At 34.7% G+C, this 22,670-nt stretch overlaps 1 protein-coding gene across 2 annotated transcripts in view; it reads right to left on the bottom strand.

Annotated features, from left to right (window-relative positions):
- AKAP10 (A-kinase anchoring protein 10) overlaps positions 1 to 22,670 on the bottom strand; it is an 81,816-nt gene that overhangs the window by 2,460 nt on the left and 56,686 nt on the right. Inside the window, exons 12-15 of one of the 2 annotated variants that reach the window (XR_003045303.1) lie at positions 21,765 to 21,847; positions 15,932 to 15,984; positions 15,214 to 15,309; positions 13,731 to 14,056 (exon numbers count right to left, since the gene is read on the bottom strand). Coding sequence is in view for 1 of the 2 variants with exons in the window: in XM_006908415.3 (XP_006908477.1) it covers positions 15,214 to 15,309; positions 15,932 to 15,984; positions 21,765 to 21,847 (232 nt within the window). In the remaining variant the exon portion in view is untranslated. The remainder of the gene's footprint in view (positions 1 to 13,730; positions 14,057 to 15,213; positions 15,310 to 15,931; positions 15,985 to 21,764; positions 21,848 to 22,670) is intronic. The other variant, XM_006908415.3, reaches the window with a different exon arrangement.

The following is a 22,670-nucleotide window of genomic DNA, read 5'->3' as shown; positions in this document are numbered from 1 at the left end:
CTGGCCATTCCTGTATGGAGTAGCACTTCTTATATTCCTAAAATAAAGGAATGAGTACTAGAAGGGGATCTTATAAGATTTTCTTGTCCAATTTCTCTGATGTATTGATGAAGAAATAAGGGACTGGAGAAAGAAAATAACTTGCAAAAGGTCACACATATTGACTAAAAATGGACGAAAATAGTTCTGCTAGCCTAGTGCTTCTTCCATACCAGTACACTGCTAATCCCTAAAGGGCAGGAGAATAGATATCCTGGCCAGTCAAAAAGAAGGCCTAGCAAGATTAAAAAACAAAATACAGCAAAATATATCTGTATATCCTAAAAATGAAAAGCACGTGGTAACAAAACATGAACATACAACTCAAACAAAAAGCTTAATTTCAAACATCTGCATTCTAAGATGGTTTCTAAAAGACATTTTCATATTGTCAAACATTTGACCATTGACATCATTTATGGGAAATCACAAAATAACTACCTTGCACTTTTTTCCTACAATTTTTTTCTTGTTCTTTGCTATTTTAGGTTTGACTGAAGCAGTAAAGATAAATATAGACAAAATCATCATCCTTACATAGAAAAGAGGATAGTCTACAAAAGTGAAAAGTGCTATGGTATGAATCAGCTCAGTGAAAAGTTCAAAATTAAACTAAGCTCTTGTGATGATGGTTCTTAGAGTAAAAAGTTGTCTAGAAAGTTAAAAAGGAAAGGGTGATGCTGGACCTAAATCTAAATTCAAGACCTCCAAACTACTGAGGCTTAAATGGGATGTCATCTGAACATATTTAACTGATTCCTAATTTTTATTAATATAAATGATAGAGGAGTTTAATGCATTTACAAAGAATATGAACAGAAATTCTCCTATAAAAATAAGTCTTTGTGAATCAACTCAAGATGGAGAAAGTAATACTGTTGAAAAAACTGAGAAATGTTTGGCTTGAAGAAAAGCCTAGGAAGGGACTAAGTGGTTGTCTTCAATTTTCTAAAGTTTATTTGTGTGGCTCTTGTAGACAAAACTAGAACTAGCTGGTGAAGCTATAGAGAAAAAGAATACTAGCTTGTGGCAAGTTATAATTTCCTAACAATTATAGCTAATAACCTCCAGGTATAGATGGTGTATTGATCACACCCATTCGATACACTCCTCCTTAAAACAGCACTTAAAACACACCAACACACAAATTTACATGAATGAGAAAACCAAGAAAAGAGGCAAAAACAACAAAATTTCAGAAGCTGGAAGCAAATGGGTGAGTGGTAAATGACTCAGTAGATCTAAAAATCTCAATCTGAAGGGTAAAGTATAAAAAGCTGAGAGGCAACCCGATTTACAATGAAGAGTCCCTCAAAGCCTGGAAACTGGTGGCACCAGTACCTGTGGTAAACAGAATGGGGTAGATGTAAACACAAGGATTTCTTAAAAGACTGTTAAAAATCTACAGTTATTGTTCTGCAGTTCTGATCAACCATGTCACTGCCCTTGTCCAAAACCCAATCCAAGTAGAAAAATCTGAGATTTCTTTTCTGAGCAGACCAAACCAAAGGGTCTTTTGGCTAAGGTACGTTTGGTATGACCAAGGACAACAATGCTGTACTGAAAAGAGAGGAATTAAACAGGATACCTATTTCATAAAGCCACTCTGCCAAAACTAGGAGACATAGCAACTCTACTTAATATATAGAAACAAAAACAGGGAGGTAACCAAAAGGAGGAGACAAAGCAACATGCCTCAAATGAAAGAACAGAACAAAACTCCGGAAAAAGAACTAAATGAAATGGAGGGAAGTAATCTACCAGATGCAGAATTCAAAACACGGATTATAAGGATGCTCAATAAATGTTGGGGAAAAACAGATTACCTAAGTGAGAACTTCAACAAAAAGATAGGAAACATTAAAAAGAAAATAGAAAACATTAAAAAAAATGAGTAATACAATAACTGAAATGAAGACTAAATCAGATGGAATCAACAGCAGTTTAGAGGAAGCAGAGGATCGAATCAAAAATTTGGCAGAGAAGGTAGCAGAAAACACCCAATCAGAGCAATGAAAAGAAAAAAGAATCCCCCCCAAATGAAGCTAGTTTAAGGGACTTCTGGGCCAACATCAAACGAACCAACATTTGCATTACAGGGGTACCAGAAGAAGAAGTGAGAGAGCAAGGAATTGAAAACCCATTTGAAAAAATGACTGAAAACTTTCCTAACATGGAGAAGGAAATAGACATATCAGCCCAGGAAGTGCAGAAAGTCCTAAACAAGATGAACCAAAAGAAGCCCACAAGAAGAAACATTATAATTAAAATGCCAAAGATTAAGGACAAATAGAGAATCCTAAAAGCATCAAGAGAAAGGCAGTTTGTTACCTACAGAAACCCCCATAAGACTGTCAACTGATTTCTCAACAAAAACTTTACAGGCCAGAAGGGATTGACAGGAAATATTCAAAGTGACGAAAAGCTAAGACCTACAACCAAGACTACTCTACCCAGCAGGACTATCATTTAAAATTAAAGGGAAAAAAATTAAATTAAATTAGAGATAAAGAGCTTCATAGACAAGAAAAAGCTAAAGGAATTCATCACCACCAAACCAGTATAAAGAAATGTTAAAGGGAGTTCTTTAAAAAGAAGGGGGAAAACAACAACAGAACATAAATATGAATAATAAAATGGCAATAACTATGTACCTATCAGTAATCACTTTAAATGTAAATGATTAAATGCTCCAATAAAAAAATATAAGTAACTGAGTGGATAAGAAAACAAGGTCCATACATATGCTGTCTACAAGACACCTACTTCAAATCAAAAGATACACACAGACTGAAAGTAAAGGGATGGAAAAAGATATTTCATGCAAGTGAAAATGAAAAAAATCTGGGGTAGCAATACTTAGACAAAATAGACTTTGGAATAAAGGCTATAAGAGACAAAAAGGTCATTACATAAGGATAAAAAAATCAATCCAACAAGAGGATATAACCCTTGTAAACATGTATGCACCCAACATAGGAACACCTAAATACAGAAAGCAAATATTAACCAGACAGATTGACAGCAATACAGTCATGGCAGGGGGCTTTAACCCTGACATCATGGGATAGATCTTCCAGACAGAAAATCAACAAGAAAAAATCAAGAAGTGGCCATAAATGACACATTCTTTCAAATGAATTCGATATTTTCAGAGCAGAATATACATTTTTTTCAAGTGCACATGAAACATTTCCCAAAATAAATCACATGTTAGGGCACGAAACAAGTCTCAATACATTAAGAAAACTGAAACCATCCCAAGCATCTTCTCTGACCACAATGGTATGAAACTACAAATCTATTACAAGAAAAAAACTGAAAAACACAAAACATGTGGAAGCTAAATAACATGCTACTGAACAATAAATGGGTTAACAATTAGATCAAGTAATAAATCAAAAGATATCTTGAGACAAATGAAAACGAAAACACAATCACCCCAAATTTATGGAACACAGCAAAACAGTCCTACGAAGGAAACTAACAGCAATACAGGCCTACCTCAAGAAACAAGAAAAATCTCACATAAACAATCTAACCTTACACCGAAAGGAACTAGAAAAAGAAAAAAAAGCCCAAAGTTAGTAGAAAGAAAAAATAATATAGATCAGAGTGAAAATAAATGAAGTAGAATTAAAAAAAAAAAACAACAATACAAGAGATCAATGAAACCAAGTGCTGGTTGTCTGAAAGATAAACAAAACTGATAAACTTTTAATCACTCACCAAGAAAAAAAGAGGACCCAAATAAATAAAATCAGAAATGAAAGAGAAGTGACAACTGACAGCACAAAAATACAAAGGAAAGGGATATAAGAAAATACTATGAAAAAATTAGACAATCTAGAAGAAATGGATAAATTTCCTCGAAACACACGTTCTTCCAAGACTAAATCAAGAACAGATAATCTGAACAGACCAATTATTACTAACGAAATAGAGTCAGTAATCGAAAAACTCCCAACAAAGAAAAATCCTGGACCAGATGGCCTTACAGGTGAATTTTACCTAATATTCAAAGAATAAACACCTAGCCTTCTCAAACTATTTCAAAAATTCAAGAGGATAGATGGCTTCCAACCTCATTTAATGGGCACCATTATCCTGATTCCAAAGCCAGGCAAAGACATGACAAAAAAAGAAAATTATAGGGTGAGATCCCTAATCAACAGAGATGCAAAAATCCTCAACAAAATATTAGCAAACTGAATTTAGCAATACATTAAAAAGATTTTACACCATGGTCAAGTGGGATTTATTCCTGGGATGCAAGGTTGGTTCAAAACCCATAAATCAATTAACATGATATATCACATAATCAAAATGAATACAAATGATATGATCATATCAGTGGATGCAGAAAGTGTTTTACAAAATCCAGCATCCATTTGATAAAGACTCTCAGCAAAATGAGAATAGAGGGAACATATCCTAGCATAATAAAGGCCATATGTGGCAAACCTACAGCTAACATTGTACTTGACAGTGTAAAGCTAAAAGCATTTTCCTTGAGATCAGGAACAGGACAAGGATGTCCACTTTCACCACTTTTATTCAGCATAGTATTAGAGGTCTTAGCCACAGCAATCAGACAAGAGAAAAAAAAAAGGCAACCAAATTGGAAATGAGGAAGTAAAACTGTCATTATTTGCAGATGACATGATACTATCTATAGAAAACCCTAGAGTCCACTCCCCCCCCAAAAAAACTATTAGAACTGATAAATGAATTTAGTAAAGTAGCAGGATACAAAATTAATATTCAGAAATTGATTGCATTTCTATACACCAATAACAAATTATCAGAAAATTAAGAAATCCCATTTACAATTATATTGAAAAAATAAAATACTTAGGAATAAACTTAACAAAAAGAGGTAAAGACTTGTGCTCAAAAATATAATAAGATAATGAAGAAAGAAACTGAAAAAGATGCAAATAAACGGAAGGATATACCATGTTCATGAATAGGAAGCATTAACATTAACATTAACATTGTTAAAATGTCCATACAATCCAAAGCAATCTACAGATTCAATGGAATCCCTATCAAAATACCAATGGCATTTTTCACAGAACTTGAACAAATAATCCTAAAATTTACTGAAGCCACAAGAGACCCCAAATAGCTAAAGCAATCTTGAGAATGAAGAACAAAGTGGAGGCATCACAATACCGGATATCAAACTATACAAGGCCAGAGTAAGCAAAACAGCATGGTACTAGAATAAAAACACACATAGATCAATGGAACAGAATAAGGAGTCTAGAAATAAACCGACACCTATATGGTCAATTAATCTATGACAAAGGAGGAAAGAATACACAATGGGGTAAAGACAGTCTCCTCAATAAATGGCAGTGAGAAAACTGGGTACACATATGCAAAAAAACACACACATAAAAGGACCAACCTTCTTACACCATATACAAGAATAAACTCAAAATGGGTTAAAGACTTAAATGTAAGATCTAAAATCATAAAACTCCTAGAAGAAAACACAGGCAGTGTTTTCACTGACATTGTTCCTAGTAATATGTTTTCTGATATACTGTGTCAAGCAATGGAAACAAAAGATAAAATAAACAAATGGGACTACATCAAACTAAAAAGTTTTTGCAAAGCAAAGGAAATCATTAACAAAATGAAAAGACAACCTAGTGAATGTGAGAAGATATTCGCTAATGATATATCCAATAAGTGGTTAATATCTAAAATGTATAAAGAACTCATACAACTTATCACCAAAAAAACTAACAATCCAATTAAAAAATGGGCAGAGGACTTAAATAGACATTTCTCAAAAAAGGCCATACAGATGACCAAAAGACATGTGAAAAGATGCTCAATGTCACTAAATCATCAGAGAAATGCAAATTAAAACCACAATGAGATATCACTTCACACTTGTCAGAGTGACCATCAACAAGCAATAAATAAATAAGTGTTGGCAAGGATGTGGAGACAAGAAAACCCTATGCACTGTTGGTGGGATTGCAAATTGGTGCAGCCACTACGGAAAACATTATGGAGGTTCCTAAAAAAACTTTTTAAATAAAACCACCATATAACCCAGCAATTTCACTTCTGAGTATTTATCAGAAAAAAACCCCAAAACACTAATTCGAAAGATATATGCACCCCTATGTTCACTGCAGCATTATTTATAACAGCCAAGGTTTGAAAGCAATGTAAGTGCCCATCAATAAACAATTGCATAAAGAAACTGTGGTATATATATATACACACTAGAATATTACTCAAATAAAAAAGAATGAAATATCACCATTTGTGACAACATGGATGAACCTAGAAGGTATTATGCTAAGTGAAAGACAAATACCATATGATAATCTCACTTACATGTGAAATATAAAGAACAAAATAAACAAGCAAACAAAAGAGAAACGGATTCATAGATTTAGGGAACAAGCTGATAGCTGCCAGATGGGAGGATATTGGGGGGAAAGGTGTAACAGGTGAAGGATTAGGAAGTAAAAATTGGCAGTTACAAAATAGTCATGGGGACATAAAGCATAGGGAATATAGTCAATAATATGGTAATAACTATTTAAAGTACCAGTTGGGTACTAAACTAGTCAGGAGGATCACTTTGTAATTTCTATAAATGTCTAAACACTATGCTGTATACCTGAAACTAATATAAAATAATATTGAATGTGAACTGTAATTGAAAAATTAAAAAAGAGAGTGGAAGGTGAAGATGAGTAAGAGTTTCAAATTTCTAGGAGATAAAACAAATAAGTCATCGGATATAGAATATAGTGAATAATACCGTAATAGCATTGTATGGTGTCAGACGGTTGCTGGACTTATGGTGATTACTTCTTCAGGTTTATAAATGTCGAATAACTATGGCGTACAGCTGACATTAATACAATATTGTAAGTTAGCTATATATATTTTTAAATCTTTTAAAATGTTGCTAAGTGAGATCTTAAAAGTTCTCATCTCAAGAAAAAAATTTTATAACTATATGGTGATGATGATCATTTCCCAGTATATACAAGCATCAAATGGATATGTTGTATACTTGAAACTAATAGTGTTATATGTCAATTATACTTCAATCATCATCATCATCATCATCATCATCATCATCATCATCATCATCTTGGAGAGAAATGACACTTTAACAACATTGAGTCCTTTTTTTAAAAAAATTAAATTTACTGTGGTGACATTGGTTAAAAAAGTTATTTACAATTCAATAATATATTATCTGTATATTGCATTGTGTTTTCACCACCCAAAGTCAAATCTCCTTCCGTCACCATATATTTGAACCCCTTTACCTTTACATACCTTTCTTCCTCCTCCCTTTCCTTTTGGTAACTACTAAACTGTTGTCTATGCATTTTTGTTCGTCTTATTCGTTTGTTGCTTTCAGTTTTATATTTCACATATGAGTGAAATCACATGATTTTCAACTTTTTCTTTCTGAGTTATTTCACTTAGCATGATTATCTCAAGATTTACGTTGTCACCAATGGCAGTATTTCATCCTTTCTTATGGCTAATATTCAGACTTTTGATTCAAAAACATGATTTATTTGTTTTTATTTAAATCTTTAATTCTGCTCAGTCGTTTTGTAGTTTATATTGTACAAATCTTTCATGTACTGTTAATGCTATTACAGATTGTATTGTTTTTAAATTTCAATTTTCAATTTTTAATTGCTAGTATACAGAATTGCAATTAGTTTTTGTATTTTAACCTTATATACTGCAGCACTGCTAAACTTATTAGTTGTAATAGCTTTTTTGTAGATTCCTTAAGACATTACTGTCCAACAGAACTTTCTGTGATATGAAAATGTTCTGTATCATTCATACATAGTTAGTTACTATGATACTGGATGATGCAGCCTTAGAAACTTCTACATAAATGATAATGTCTTCTGCAAAGAAAATCAGTTTTATTTCTTCCTTTACAATCTATGTGCCTTTTTCCCCCTTGCCTTTTGCACTGGCTAGGACCTCCCATGCCATTGTTTTAGGTTAGATATCCTTGCCTTTTTCCTACTTATTAGAAGGAAGTATTCAGTCTTTCCCCATTAGATATCATTTTAACTGTCAGTTTTATCAGGTTTAAGCGGTTGCCTTCTGGTCCTAGCTTCCTGAAAGTTTTGTCATCAATGGTTGTTGAATTTGGTCAAATTCTTTTTCTGCATCCATTGAGATAATCTATGTTTTTGTTTTGATGAATTATAGTAATTAATTTTCAAATACCAAAACAACCTTGCTTTCCTGGGATAGCTCCTACTTGTTATGCATGATGTATTATCCTTTTTATATATTCCTATCCGTTTCTTTACATTTTCTTAAGGATTTTTCATGTTATGTTCATGACGGATACTAGTCTGTAGTTTTCTTGTAATGTCTTTGTCTGGTGTTTGGTGTAAAGTTAATGCTAGCCTCATAGAAAGTTTTGGAAAATTTTACCTCCTCTTTAATTATGAGGAACTTTGTCTAGAACTGATATTATTTCTTCTTTAAATTCTATCTGGGCCTAGAGTTTTCTTTGTGGGAAGGTTTTTAACTACAAATTCAATTCTTTTTTACTACACCCCACAACTTTATTGATATAATTAACATTATGTAAGTTTAAGGTGTGTAACATGATGACTTGATACATATATATATTGCAAAATGATTACCACATAAGGTTAGTTAATACACCTATCACCTCACATAATTACTTTTTAAATAGTGAAAATATTTAAGATCTACTCTATTAGTAACTTTTGAGTACTTAAGACAATATTGTTAACTACAGTCACCGTAGTGTACATCAGATCCCCAGAACTGAATTATCTTATAAATTATCTTATAACTGCAAGTCTGTACTTCATTTTCCCTAACCCCAAGCCTCTGGTAACTACTATTTTACTGTTTCTATGAGTTCAACTTTTTTAGATTACACATGTAGATGAAACCATACAGCATTTCTTTCTCTTATTTCACGTAGCATAACGCCCTCAAGGTCTAACCTGTTGTTGTAAGTGGTAGGATTTCATTTATTCTTTTTTTTTAAATTTTTTATTTTCAATTACATTGACATATAATGTTATATTAATTTCAGGTGTACAACAAAGTGGTTAGACATTTATAAGACTGTGATCACAATAAATCCTTTACGTATCTGATAAAATACACAATTATTACATTATTGAAAATCTTCTCTGTGCTATACTTTAAACACCCATGACTATTTTGCAATTACCAATTTGTACTTCTTATTCTTTTCTCTATTTTTACCCATCATCCCATCCCTCTCTCATCTGGCAACTATCAAAATGTTCTCTGTATCTATGATTTTGTTTCTGTTTTGACTGTTCATTTTTTGATTCCACATATAAGTAAAATCATATAGTATTTGTCTTTCTCTGACTTACTTCACAACATAATATCCTCCAGGTCCACCTATGTTGTTGCAGATGGCAAGATTTCATTTTTTTCTCATAGCTGAGTATATACCACTTCTTTATTCATTCATCTACTGATAAATACTTAGGTTGCTACCAAAACTTGGCTACTGTAAAATAATGCTTCCATGAACCTATGAATGCATGCCTTTTTGAATTAAGTGTTTTGAGTTTCTTTGGATAAATATCCAGAGAAGAATTGCAGGGTACTTCTTTCTCTCTTGTTATAGCCTTTGTTTTAAAGTCTATTTTATCTGGTACAAGTATTGCTACCCTAGCTTTTTTTTCACTTCCATATTCATAAAATATCTTTTTCCATCACTTTACTTTCAGTCTGGGTGTGTCTTTTAATCTGAAGTGGGTCTCTTTGTAGGCAGTATATGTAGGGGGCCTTGTTTTCTTATCTCTCCAGCCATCGTGTCTTTTGATTAAAGAATTTAATCCACTTACGTTTAAAGTAACTGTTGATAGATATGTAGTTATTACCATTTTATTACTTATATTTAATTTTTTTTCTTCTTCTTAAAAAAAGTCCCTTTAACATTTCTTGTAATACTGGCTTAGTGGTGATGAACTCCTTTAGCTTTTTCTTGTCTGTGAAGCTCTTTATCTGTCCTTTGAATCAAAAAGACAGCTTTGCTAAGTAGATTAATATTGGTTTTGGGCCTTGCTTTTTATCATTGAATATTTCATGCCAATCCCTTCTGGCCTCCAAAGTTTCTGTTGAGAAATCAGCTGACAGTCATATGGGAGCTCCTTTGTAGGTAACTGCCTTTCTCTTGGTGCTTTTAAGATTCTCTCTTTGTCTTTAACCTTTGGCATTTAAATGATGATGTGTCTTGGTGTGGGCCTTTCTGGATTCTTGTTTGGGACTCTGCACTTCCAGGGCTGGCATGTCTATTTTCTTCTCCAGGTGAAGAAAGTTTTCCATCACTATTTCTTCAAATAGGTTTTCGATTCCTTGCTCACTCTCTTCTCCTGTTACCCCTACGATACAAATGTTGGTACACTTGATGTCCCACAGGCCCCTTAAACTATCATTTTTTTGGATTCATTTTTCTTTTTGCTGTTCGAAATGGGTGTTTTCTGCTATCTTTTCTACTAAATAGCTGATTCGATCCTCTGCTTTACCTAATCTGCTGTTGATTCCTTCTACTGTGTTCTTCATTTCAGTTATTGTAGTCATCATTTCTGACTGGTTCTTTCTTATATTGTTTATCTTCATTTTTATGTTTCCTATTACTTTGTTGAAATTCTCACTGAGATCTATGAACATCCTTTTAACCAGTGTTTTGAACTCTGCATCTGGTAGACTGCTTGTTTAGTTTCAATTTGTTTAGATTTTTTTCTGCAGTTTTATTGTTCTTTCACTTGGGACATGTTTATCTCATCATTTTATCTGCCTCCCTGTGTTTGTATCTATGTATATGGTAGAGCCACTATGTGTGTCTCTTGGTCTTGGTAGAGTGGCCTGATGTAGTAGGTGTCCTGTGGGGCCCAGTGGAGTAGTTTCCCTGGTCACCTGAGCCAGGTGTTCCAGATGTGTCCCTTGTATGGGCTGTGTATGCCCTCCTGTTGCAGTTGAGCCTTGGTCAGTGGGTGGGAGAGGCCGTTGAGATGATTGGCTGTGAGGATTGGCCATGGCTACAGTGGAGGAGCTGTTGTACAGGGTCTGACCCTAAAGAGCAGGATTTGCTTTAGTGGGGCTGTGGTGCCTGTCCAATCTGCTCTTTGGGTATGCTGTCTGTGGAGGTGGTTGAGTGGTACTCTGATATGGTCTGAAGCTGGGACCTCTTAGGAGGAGCTCTGGTGCAGGCTATGGTCAGTGATTGCCTATGCTGCGCTCAGGCCATTTGATGGGGACTACAAAGTGATCTGTAGATGGCTGCTACTTGTGCAGGGCTTGGAAATGACTGGGAGAGGCCCAGCTAGGAACTGAGACTGGCTGCCGCTAGTGTCGGGCTCGGGACTCCTTAGGAAGTGGTATGGGGCACAGCGAGGCCAGATGTTGCTTGTTTGGGGTTTGTGAACCTTTGAGATATTTTAGGGAAGTCCAGAGCATGAGCCAAGACAGGCCATCTGTATGGAAAAGCCACTGGAAATAGCTTGGGTGGGCCCACAAATTGGATGGGGCAGGGTCTCAGGGAATCATGAGGGTGGCTGAATGGTGTTAGCCAGGTTAATGGAGACTTGGATATAGAGCCCACCTGTGAGTGTAGGCTGGGTGGAGGAGGGCTCAACAAAGGAACAATGGCTTCTGCTAGCACTTCTCTCTAGAAGAAAGCTGTCCCTCCAGATCTCATCCCAGAGCCAAACAATTCAGTGCCTCCCAGTATGTCTCTGGCATCTTTCTAGCTGCTGTTTTACCACTGGAGCTCAGAGCAAATTAAGTCCATGTGTGGGCCTTTCAAGAGGAGCACCTGGGACTCTAGCAGCCTTCGGTCTCACTCAGGCACAATCTCTACTGGTTTTTTACAGCCAGAGGTTATGGGGACTTCTCTTCCCAGCACTGGAACCTTGGGCTAGAAAGCCTGGTATGGGGTTGGAATTCCTTGCTCCTCAAGGGGATTGAGATATCCCTCCCAATTTTTAACCACCGTATGTGTGTGGGACCTGTCCTGTTCCACTTTTCCACTCCTTCTACCAGTTTCCACGTGGCTTCTTCTGTATATCCTTAGTTACAGGAGTTCTGTTCAGGTAGACTGCAGGATGTTCTCAATGATGGTTGTTCTGTAGTTTAGTTGTAATTTTGATGTGGTAATGGGAAGAGGTAAGCACAGTATTACCTACTTCACTATCCTAACTATAAGCCAGGATTTCATTTTTTTATGGCTGAATTATGTATGTGTCTCATGTTTTCTTGATCCATTCATCTATCAATGAACACTTAGGCTATTTCCATGTCTTGGCTATTGTGAGTAATGCTGAAATGAACATGGGGGTGCAGCTATCTCTTCAAGGTAGTGATTTCACTTCCTTTGAAGATATACCCAGAGGTGGGATTGTTGGATCATATGGTAGTTCTATTTTTAATTCTTTGAGGAACCTCTATACTGATTTCCATAGTGACTGTATCAATTTACATTCCTACCAAAAGTGAACAAGGCTTTCCTTTTTTCTACATCCTCACTGACTAGTTATCTTGTGTCTTTTTGATAATAGCCATCTGAACAAATGTAAGGTGCTATCTCTTTGTGGTTATAATTTGTACTTCCTTGAGAAGTGATATTGAGCACCTTTTCAGGTATCTGTTGGCCAATTGTATGTTTTCTTTGGAATAATGTTTATTCAGTTCCTTTGTCCATTTTTAATTAGAATGATTGTTTTGTGCGGGGGTGGGGTGGGGTGGGGGAGCTATTGAGTTATATAAGTTCCTTATATAGTCTGGATTTTATCCCACAAATTCAATTTCTTTAATAGACTAGCATTATTCAGGTTATCTATTTCTTCTTGAGGGAGTATTGGTAATTTACGTCTTTCAAGGAATTTCTCCATTTCATCCAAGCTGTTGAATTTATTAGCATAAAACTGTTCATAATATTCCCTTATTATCATTTTAATTACTATGGTTATATAATTATATATCCTCTCTTTCAATCCTGGTATTGGTAATTCATGTCTAATCTCTTTTTTCCACCTCAATTATTCTGGCTAGAGATTTATCAATTTAATTGATCTTTTCAAAGAGCATTTAATTTTTGATTTTTCCCTATTATCTACCTGTTTCCTATGTATCTGATAGTTACTTTTATCTTTATTATTTCCTTTCTGCTTTCTTTGTGTTTAATTTACTAATTTTCTCATTTCTTTAGACTGAGAGCTTTCTTCTTGTCTAATATGAACATTTAATGCTATAAATTTCCCTCTAAGAACTGCTTTAGCAGTATCCTGCAAATACTATGTTGTATTTTCATTTGAATTCAGTACAAAATATTTTCTAACTTCTCTTTTGATTTCTTCTTCGACTAATGGGTATGTCTTCTTTGACTTAGAAGTATGTTGTTTAATTCCTAAATATTGTGGGATTTTCTACATATCTTTCTGTTATTGATTTCTTGTTTAATTCCTTTGTAGTTAGAAAGCAGACTGCATGATTTAAATCCTTTAAAATTCATTTAAATTTTTATGGCCTAGAATTTACATGCCAAATATTCCACGAACATGCCGAAAAGAATCTGTATTCTGCTGTTACTGGATGCACTGTTTTATAAATGTCATTGAGGTTCTTGATGAACTGACCTTTTATTATACAAAAGGTTCTTCTTTGTGCCTGGTAGTATTCCTCGTTTTGAAGTTTACTCTGACTTGTAGTAATAAAGCCATTCCAGCTTACTTTGATAGTGTCTGCATGGTATATCTTTTCCATCCTTTTAACTGATGTCTTTATATTTAAAGTAGGCTTCTTATAGTACAAGCTGACCCTTGAACGATGCTGGGGTTAGGGGCGACGACTGCTTGCAGAGTTGAAAATCCATATATGACTTGTTAGCCCTCTGCATACACAGATTCTCAACTGCCAGTTGATTCTTGAACAACACTAGTTTGAACTGCATGGGTCGAATGAACTGCGGTCAAGTAAAAAAAATCTGTATTAAGAGTATTTCAAACCTGCACTGTTCAGAAGTCAACTGTATATAATTGGGTTCTACCTTATTAGCCAATCTGACAGTGTCTGTGTTCTAACTAGACTATTTAAACCACTTATGTTTAATGTAATTATTAACATGAGCTGGTTTAAATCTACCATCTTGCTATTTGTCTTCTATTTGTACAATTGATTCTTTCTTCCTTGTTTCCCCTTATCCTGAGTTCTCTTGTATTCAGTTATTTTTTAGTTTGTTTTCTATAGATTGTGTTTTCTTCTGATTATGGGTCAAGTTTTTCTGCTTCTTTGCATGCTTGATAATTATTGATTGGATGTCAGACACTTATTTTTACACTGCTAGATGATGAATTTTATTGTTCCTTTAAAGAGGGTTGGCCTTTGTTCTAGCATGCAGTTTTTACTTATAGAGCAGTTTGGTCCTTTTAAAAGCTGCTTTTAAGCTTAGTAAAGGTGCTTTACTCTAGGGCTAATTTAGCTCCAATAGTAAGGTATGTTTCCGAGGATACTACCCAATGCCTTGTGTGTTACAGGATCTGTCCACAATGGTCAGTAGGAAATTGAATTATTCCTAGACTCATGTTCCAAAAATTGTTCAGCCTACTCATTTCTGGTATTTTTTTCCCCTGGCCATGGACATTTTCATCCAACACATGTACTTACTTGGCCATGGACTTGAAGGGGCCTCTCTAAATATCGCTGAACCTCTCTGTTTATGCAGCTCCTTTTTCTGGCATGCTGTTCTATGACTTCTAGCCACCTTGGGCTCTCTAAACTTCGATTTCTTACTCATCAATTAAGCAAGACTATGAACTCTGTTAGGTTTCCTCCTCCCTGTGCTTTGGAAACTGCTTCTGGGCAGTGAGCTATGGATCACCTCCGTGTTACCCTTTTTTAAAAGATTAAAGCCTTCTACTGCCTGTTGCCCAATATCTGGAAATAGTTGTTTTATTCAGTTTGTCAGTTTTCTAGTTGTTTATGATAAGAGAGACATTCCTATAGTAGTTAATCCTTCAAAGGCAGAAGCAGAAGTCCTCTTATATCTTTTTGGTTTTATATATATGAATCTAATTCTTTTCTGTTTTAAACAAGCTAGATCAAAACATAAGTCATTCTTACCTTTGTAGACTTCTCTAACGGTTGATCATATTGTGCCTGCTGCATAACATCACTGACTATCATTTTAGCAATCTTCCATGCTAGCTCTTCTTGGGCCTAAAAGAAGTAATTCAAACTTTTGATAACAGTTAGAAGAATCAAGACATACGTTTTCAGTGTTCTAAACACAACTGTGTATGCATATAATTTCTACTTATTTGGATAAGAAGCACAATGCCATGTTTCAAAGAACCTGGGCTATCCTCTGGCTATGATATATTAACATGCCATTCATTGTTTTCCATGGTCATCTACTGAGCATCCAATATTATGACAATTTTCAAGTTAGATGACCCAAACAAAACATTTTTATTTTTCCACTCCATCTCTCAATGTACTTGATTAATATTCAAAGAGCAAGCCTCCATTTCTTAAAGTAAAAATGACAGTGAGAAAGGAAACTTTTGAGCTTTTGTTTCTATACTGACACCAATGCTTCCTGGTCGATGGAAATTGCATGGATATATTGCAGGGGCCAGAGTCTCTGGACCGAAGATATCTCCACTGCCTCTCTACTAAGGCTTAGAAGGGCCCGCCCTTTGTTATACCCAGGATAAGGGAGCAATAATGTGCCATGCTGCTTCAACATGGGAACTAAAGAAAGAGGAAACATGAAACCTTAGTTAAACAAGGTGACACTAACAAAAAGGAGTCTCTTTACATTAAAAGTAGAATTTACCTCATCAGTATTTCCTTGAACCCATTTCTTCATAGCTTGTGAAAACATGGATCCTAGTAAAAAAGCCAAAGTTGAATGTAGATTTTATGCATAATTTTACATGAAAATTGCTCTTACTTAAAAGCTATTTCTAGATACGAATATTTTTTTTTGTATAATCTTCCCTAAAACATTAAGAAATATTATCATTAATTAATAGAAACTGATTATTTTGTTTCTATAACAGAATATTTAACTAACAAACATCATGCTTTGAAAAACCTTTGAAAAGCTGTTTCAGAGTTCTGGATTTTTCTTCTACTGTCCTTACCTGATAAAAGAAAACTATTATCGAGTGTTAGATTTGCAGCAAACTAAAAGAGCAAAACAAAAACCATGACCTGGATTTAATTTTGGGTAAGAATCTAGGAATACATCAGAAATTATCAATCTACTTGTTATGTATCCAAACCTTCCAGAACAGCTCCGATACAAAAGGGCTTCGAGTATAGATTGCACTGCTACATGCTATATAAATTAGCTGGGTGAGAGCAGAGTTTTAAATAGCCATACTCCATCCTAGCCATAGTCTACCTCAACTTCCTAGGAGAAACATAAGCCTGTCTACAACTGTACTCAGAAGCTGAGGAATCACCAAGGACATACACTAGTCTCTATTTCCATGAATGAAATACACAACTTAGCCTTTCATTAATACAAATAGGCTCATAGCCTAATTTTGCCTTGACTCAAATGGATGGTAAATTATTTGTTAGGCAAAGTCCTGATTAATTCAATCACTGGGATAGAACTATACATAGCATAGATGATAAATACAAAACCTAGATCCTTTTTCCTTAATAATTTTTATTTTTAGTTAAAGTTTGAATAATGGCCTAGTTAAACTTTATGGTCAAGCAGAGTTGACAGGGCCACATTAGAGACTCATTTGAGACTTTAGGCAAAGGATGTAATGTTGTGGCCCTGTCAACTCTGCTTGACCATAAATGAATTACCTAATGCACTGCTCTCCCTTCGTGCCCACCGGCAGAGTCACACTGTTGACAATCTCCTACTTGCTAACACTCTCTTTTTTTTTAATACCTAGATTTTGTCTTTCCGTTTGTTTTAACACTCACATCTTTGACTCCTCCCACCTCCTTTAACATGGGGCTTCTCCAGGATCCCATTCCCGGCCTTCTTTTCTCCTTCAACACAATCTCTTTGGGGGCATCTCATCCCCTCTTGTGGCTTTAACTTCCTTCAAAATGCAAATAACTAAAAAAAAAACCTCACCCTTAGGTATCAAACCCATACTTATAAGTTATCCTAAAGGCAACTCAAACTTAGCATGTTCCAAATGGAGCTCTTCTGTCTCCCATCTTATCCTCTATCCTATATCTTCTTATATCCTCTATCTCAGAAATTAATTTAATCCTCTATTAAAAATCAACAATTTTTCATCCAGAGAATCCATGTTTAAAAAATTCAGACTATCTTCATTTACTTTCCACATGAAATCTGTCACCAAATTCCACTCTTGAATTCCTCCTTGGAAGTCATAAATCTGACCCTCTTTCTAATTCCTGCTACCACTACCTATCTTCAAATCCTCTTTTTCCTCTATCTATATTACTAGCTAATCCTATTACCTGACTGGTTTCATTCATACCAGTCTCTAACTCCAATTCATTCTTATACTACTACCAGAAAAATGCTTCTAGTCAGTATTCTGCTTAGATATCCCTGATGACTATATGACACGAATCCAGGCTTCTTAATATGACATGCAAGTGTTTTCACAATGTTAAGTACAGCTTCATTTCCACCACTCCATCCAGGCACCAGGAATTGCCACTATAGGGACCACATGCTCACAACACCCTTTATAATTCCTTCTTGTTACATGTTCGCCTAGATGATTTGAATGTAACTTCTAAAATTACCTTGCTTGCCCTGAAAACAATGTTCTCATTCTCTCAGAAGCCCTGAGATACACCCTTCTTAAAACTCAACCCTTTCCTCTGTGCTCTATTATCAGGGTTTTAAAATCCAAATTGAAACTATAGGCTGATAAATGATGGAATATTCTTTGCAGCTGCCCTCAGCAAGGAAGGAGAGGAAGGGAGAAGTGGAGCTAAACTGCAAACAACTGTTGTCAAAATGGTATTCTGAACCAAAGGCCTGGGTGTTGCCATTAATCTGCCATGTGATCCCTAACAAGTTACAATTTCCCTCATCCTCAAATTCTTCATTTGTAGAATAAGGAGGTGGTATCCACAGATGTATCATCTCAGATTTGCATGAGATTGACATTGCTAAAGAAACCTCCATTATTTGGGGTCTAGGAAGGAGAAAGTGGGGCTCTTGAGTATCCTCAGAGGAATTTAGTGTTTGTGTCATTTTGAAAAATTATTGTCTTCTTAAATAAAATATGACCGATAATCTTACCAACCAGATGATCTCTACTGAAATTTTTCTAGATTAATTAATTAATTCAATCAACAAACATGTTAATGAGTCACTACCATGTGCCAGGCATAATTTTAGAATCAGGGAATATAGTGTCAAATAAAACAGACAAAATCCCCACTCTCAGAAAGGTAATGTTCTAGTCATGAAAGATAGACTAAAAAACAAGTATGCAAATAAATGAACAAGGTAATTTCAGACAGTGAATAAGAAAAGAAATGGTATGTTAGTAGTACAGATGATTTTAGATCACGTGGGCTGGGAAGTCCTCTCTGAAGAGAGAATATTTGCAATGAAAAGGAGCCAGTTGTTACATGAAAGCCACGGCAAGACTGTCATGGCAGGGGAAACAGCAACTGTAGAGGCCCTAAAAAGGAAAGAGTATCAGAAAAAGATGAAAGGAGAGTCCAATTAGAGCTTCTTAGTCCATGAAAGGAAGAGTGGTTCAAGGTAAAACTGCAGAGATGGACAGGGGGCATCATTCAAAGATCACAGCAAAGAGATAGGAAGCCACAGGGGAAGAGATGAATGGGTGATTAAGAAGTAAAACATACAGGATAAGAAAATTCAAAAAGCAAATGAAAAGGGTATAATGAAAAGTAAAAGGTATCTCTCTCTTCTCATCCCTAATGTGTTACATTTGTGTATCCTTCCAGGCTATATATGTGTATATACTTTTAAAAACACCATATACAACATCACCTAGATGTATTCTAATCAAAAAGTATAACTCAAATCATCAAGACCTTAGGTACAACTTCCTATTTACAAGAAATATAGAGGAAAAAGGAATAACTAAATAACCCAATAAACAACCAGGAAAATCCAAATAGCTAGGCATTTTATAGGATAGTGTGATAGGCTTACCAAGTCGGGGTCATATAAAAGGGAGTAAGCTAGATTAAAATAAACTCAGACTATACCCTCTTATTTGTATCCTCGGCATCTAGCACAGTGTCCAGCACACAGGAATCACTCAAATGCCTTCTGAGTGAACGAAATGAATCTGTAGGCTTCTATATTACATCATTCCCTTAACAAAAAAAATACATGACTTAAAGAGACATTTGAACAACTAAAGAAAGCATCAGGATATATGGATCGGTTTACTCGAATTGCAGAAATGACTATTCATTACTTTATGTAGGCATGTGTCAAATTAATGATGCAAGAAACTTGATGGAAAGGCTTGCTGGCAGAGATACAATCCTGTAGCCTCTACCTTCGAATATAACCCAAATATGACCACTCTTCCACTATCTAATCCACAACCACCATCATCATCCCTTACATAGACCACGGCAAGAATGCTGTTTCCCTGTTTCTCCACTTAAACCCCTACACTCTTATTTTCCAAACGGCTGTTATAGCCATTCCTTTAAAACAGATCATATCATATTATTCCCCTGCTCCAACTTGTAATGTGTCCCCAACACTCTAAGCCCCTATGATAGTTTGTGGTAAGCCTCCGAACCTCATTCATCTTCTACCACTTACCCCTTTCCTCACTCCTCTTCGGCTACACTGGTCTTGCTGTTCCTTGATTCCTTGATTACGCCAAGCTCTTAAGCTTCAGAGCCTTTATTCTTGTCCCTTCCGCAAAGAATGCCCTTCCTCCAGAAATTGCTCCATTTGCTCAGGTCTCTACTCAAAAAACTACTTCCTCAGTGAGACCTTTCCTGACAACAAATGCTAAAATAGCATTCCTCACACTCTTCCACTTACTTACTCTGCTTGTATGTTTATGTATAAATATATAAAATATATAAGCACATGCACATACACTGTATTTGTTTATCTATTTATGGGTCTCCTCCATGATAACGTAAGCTCCCTGAGAGCAGGAATTTTATTTTCTTCCCAATACTTAGAGTGGTAGATGCATATAGTAGGCACTCATATTTTAGAATGAATGAATAAATGAATAATATGAAGAGACTGAATGAACAGAATGAATATAAATCATGGTTTGGGGAGAAATTTCTTATATATCTTTAACTACTCATAATATACTTCAATTCACATAAAAAAAAAAGAAACTGCAAACATATAACACCTATACTCTGGAGCATTAATACTTCTTCATGAGCTGTCAGAAAATAAGACATGCTTAAAAAAAAAAAAACAAAAAAAAAAAAAACAAAAAAAACCCAGCTCAGGGAGTCTATTATTACTAGAAACCCTATTACCCCCACTGACAGAAGCTACTGTACAATGTAGAAATTTTCCTGGCCAATCCCTCACAGAGGTTGCTTAGCACTTCCTCTGCTCCAAGGTCATCAGTGACTTCTTTTATCCAAGGAAAGACACTACTATACTGTAAATTTCTTAATGACAGGATCTGTATCTTCCAAACGGCCCAGAGAATATGAGTACACAGAAGCACTCAGTTATTTACTAAATGAACTGTGTACACTTCCTTCAGTCTTAATATTTTTCCCAACTGTGTACCTCTGACTTCTCTGGCAAAACAAGAAATAAAATCAATTATTTGGATAAACTAATAAAATTAAATAGGTAGCATCCTTTTTTGGTCTAAATTATTTTAATAATTGTACATTCTGCATACTCTGTAAATGTATATCTAACCCAAAAAGAGACTATTCATCAACCAAAGTGTTACAATTCTTTACCCAAACAACAGTTGTCTTAAAAAATAAGATAAACATAATAGGAATGTAGTCCTATTAAACTAGTAAATTAGGAAAATTAGTAATAGCTCTTAATATTAAACACACTTATCAAAACGAAGCATTTTCTTCTTATAAAAGCTAGTATCTTTTACTCAATATTGTCAATCCAATCACCCTGAAAAATTTCTAGTTATCATCTGAATAAATCTACATTGATTTCCAAAATCTTCCTGCGTAAACCAACTGTTTGGAAGCTGAAATTAGTCATAAAAAAATGCACTCATGAAAAAGGATTTGTGTTTAACTCTTGACATTTGACCAAGCACTCTTCTGCTGTTTAAACAAAGGATCTGTATTTCAACCGTTAATATTTTCCACATATATTTCATAACAACTTTTAGTGATTCAGAGGAAATTTAACAAAAATAAAGGGTCGCAAGATAAACCTCAAGTCCAACCTGGATTGAGTATTCCCCCATTAAACAAAAAGGTGATGAATATTTTTTCATATATATGTGTCTTCTGAATGGTCAAGCAAGTTCAATAACTTCTGATTCAGAGAGAGACTGTATAGAGATGTGATTGCATGAAGCCCTTGTACTCCTTTCTGACTATAAATAAATATAAGGCGAAAGATATGGCAGTTATTTCATAAAATAAAGTTTAAATCTTAAAAGATCCTTCACTTACATACAGTCAATAACTATTGTGAGTAAAGGCTTAATATGAAGTATAAAAACACCACAAACCTTTTGATTTCTTTACATCAGGTTCAGGCTCAGATTCTCGGATGAACTGCCCCAAGTCACTGACTCTTCCAAATGTCATCTTCCTAAGTAAATATAAAAAAGAATATTTTCTAACACCCCATTTTAAATTAAGAAGAAAAAAAACCAGTTTTTAACCATCTCAACTAAATCTAGAAATCCAATTTATAGCCATCCCATGTTATTAAAAATGGGGTTTATTTAAAATAGAACCATCTCCCACAGAAAGCAAATTAATCGTTAATTCAATGCAATTCCACTCAAAATCCCAAAAAGGTTTATGAAACATGACAAGTTAAGAGGTAATTCACAATTCTAAAATTCAAATAGAAGAGAAAAGGCACAAGAATAGCTAAGATAATTTTATAAAGAAAGGACTAAAAGGTAGGATAAAATATATTAGAAAGCTAGAGTAATTATATACAATAATTACATGTTATAAAGCTATAGTAATATAAAGCAAAGTTAAAAGAAAAAACACAGTGAAAGGTCTTATTTTTAACAGCTATTACTAACCAATAATTAATATCCAGAAATACATCAAATTCTAACAAGTCATTAAGAAATTACCCAAAAGAAAAATGTGAAAAGGAGATCAATAATCAATTCATAGAAGAACCTCAACAACCATCAAACATGCCAAAAGGAGCTCTATCTCATGAACATAATTCAAGATTGGTAAAAAAAAAAAAAAAAAAATTTAAAAGTTTGATATTATTTAATATTGACAAGGATGTGTGGAAAATTAATGACAGATAAGAATGTAAAATGTGCAAATATTTTTAAAGGTAAATTGATAAGATCTATTAGAATTTAAAATCTGCTTCTTGTTACAAGGAAGTATATTTTAAAAAGTTCTTTGCTATACTGTGGATAACAATGAAAAAT

This window comes from Pteropus alecto, unplaced genomic scaffold (assembly GCF_000325575.1).
Source record: "Pteropus alecto unplaced genomic scaffold, ASM32557v1 scaffold52, whole genome shotgun sequence".
NCBI classification, from domain to species: domain Eukaryota; kingdom Metazoa; phylum Chordata; class Mammalia; order Chiroptera; family Pteropodidae; genus Pteropus; species Pteropus alecto.
Note: the sequence above shows the minus strand (reverse complement) of the source record. Positions and strands in the feature narration are given on the sequence as shown.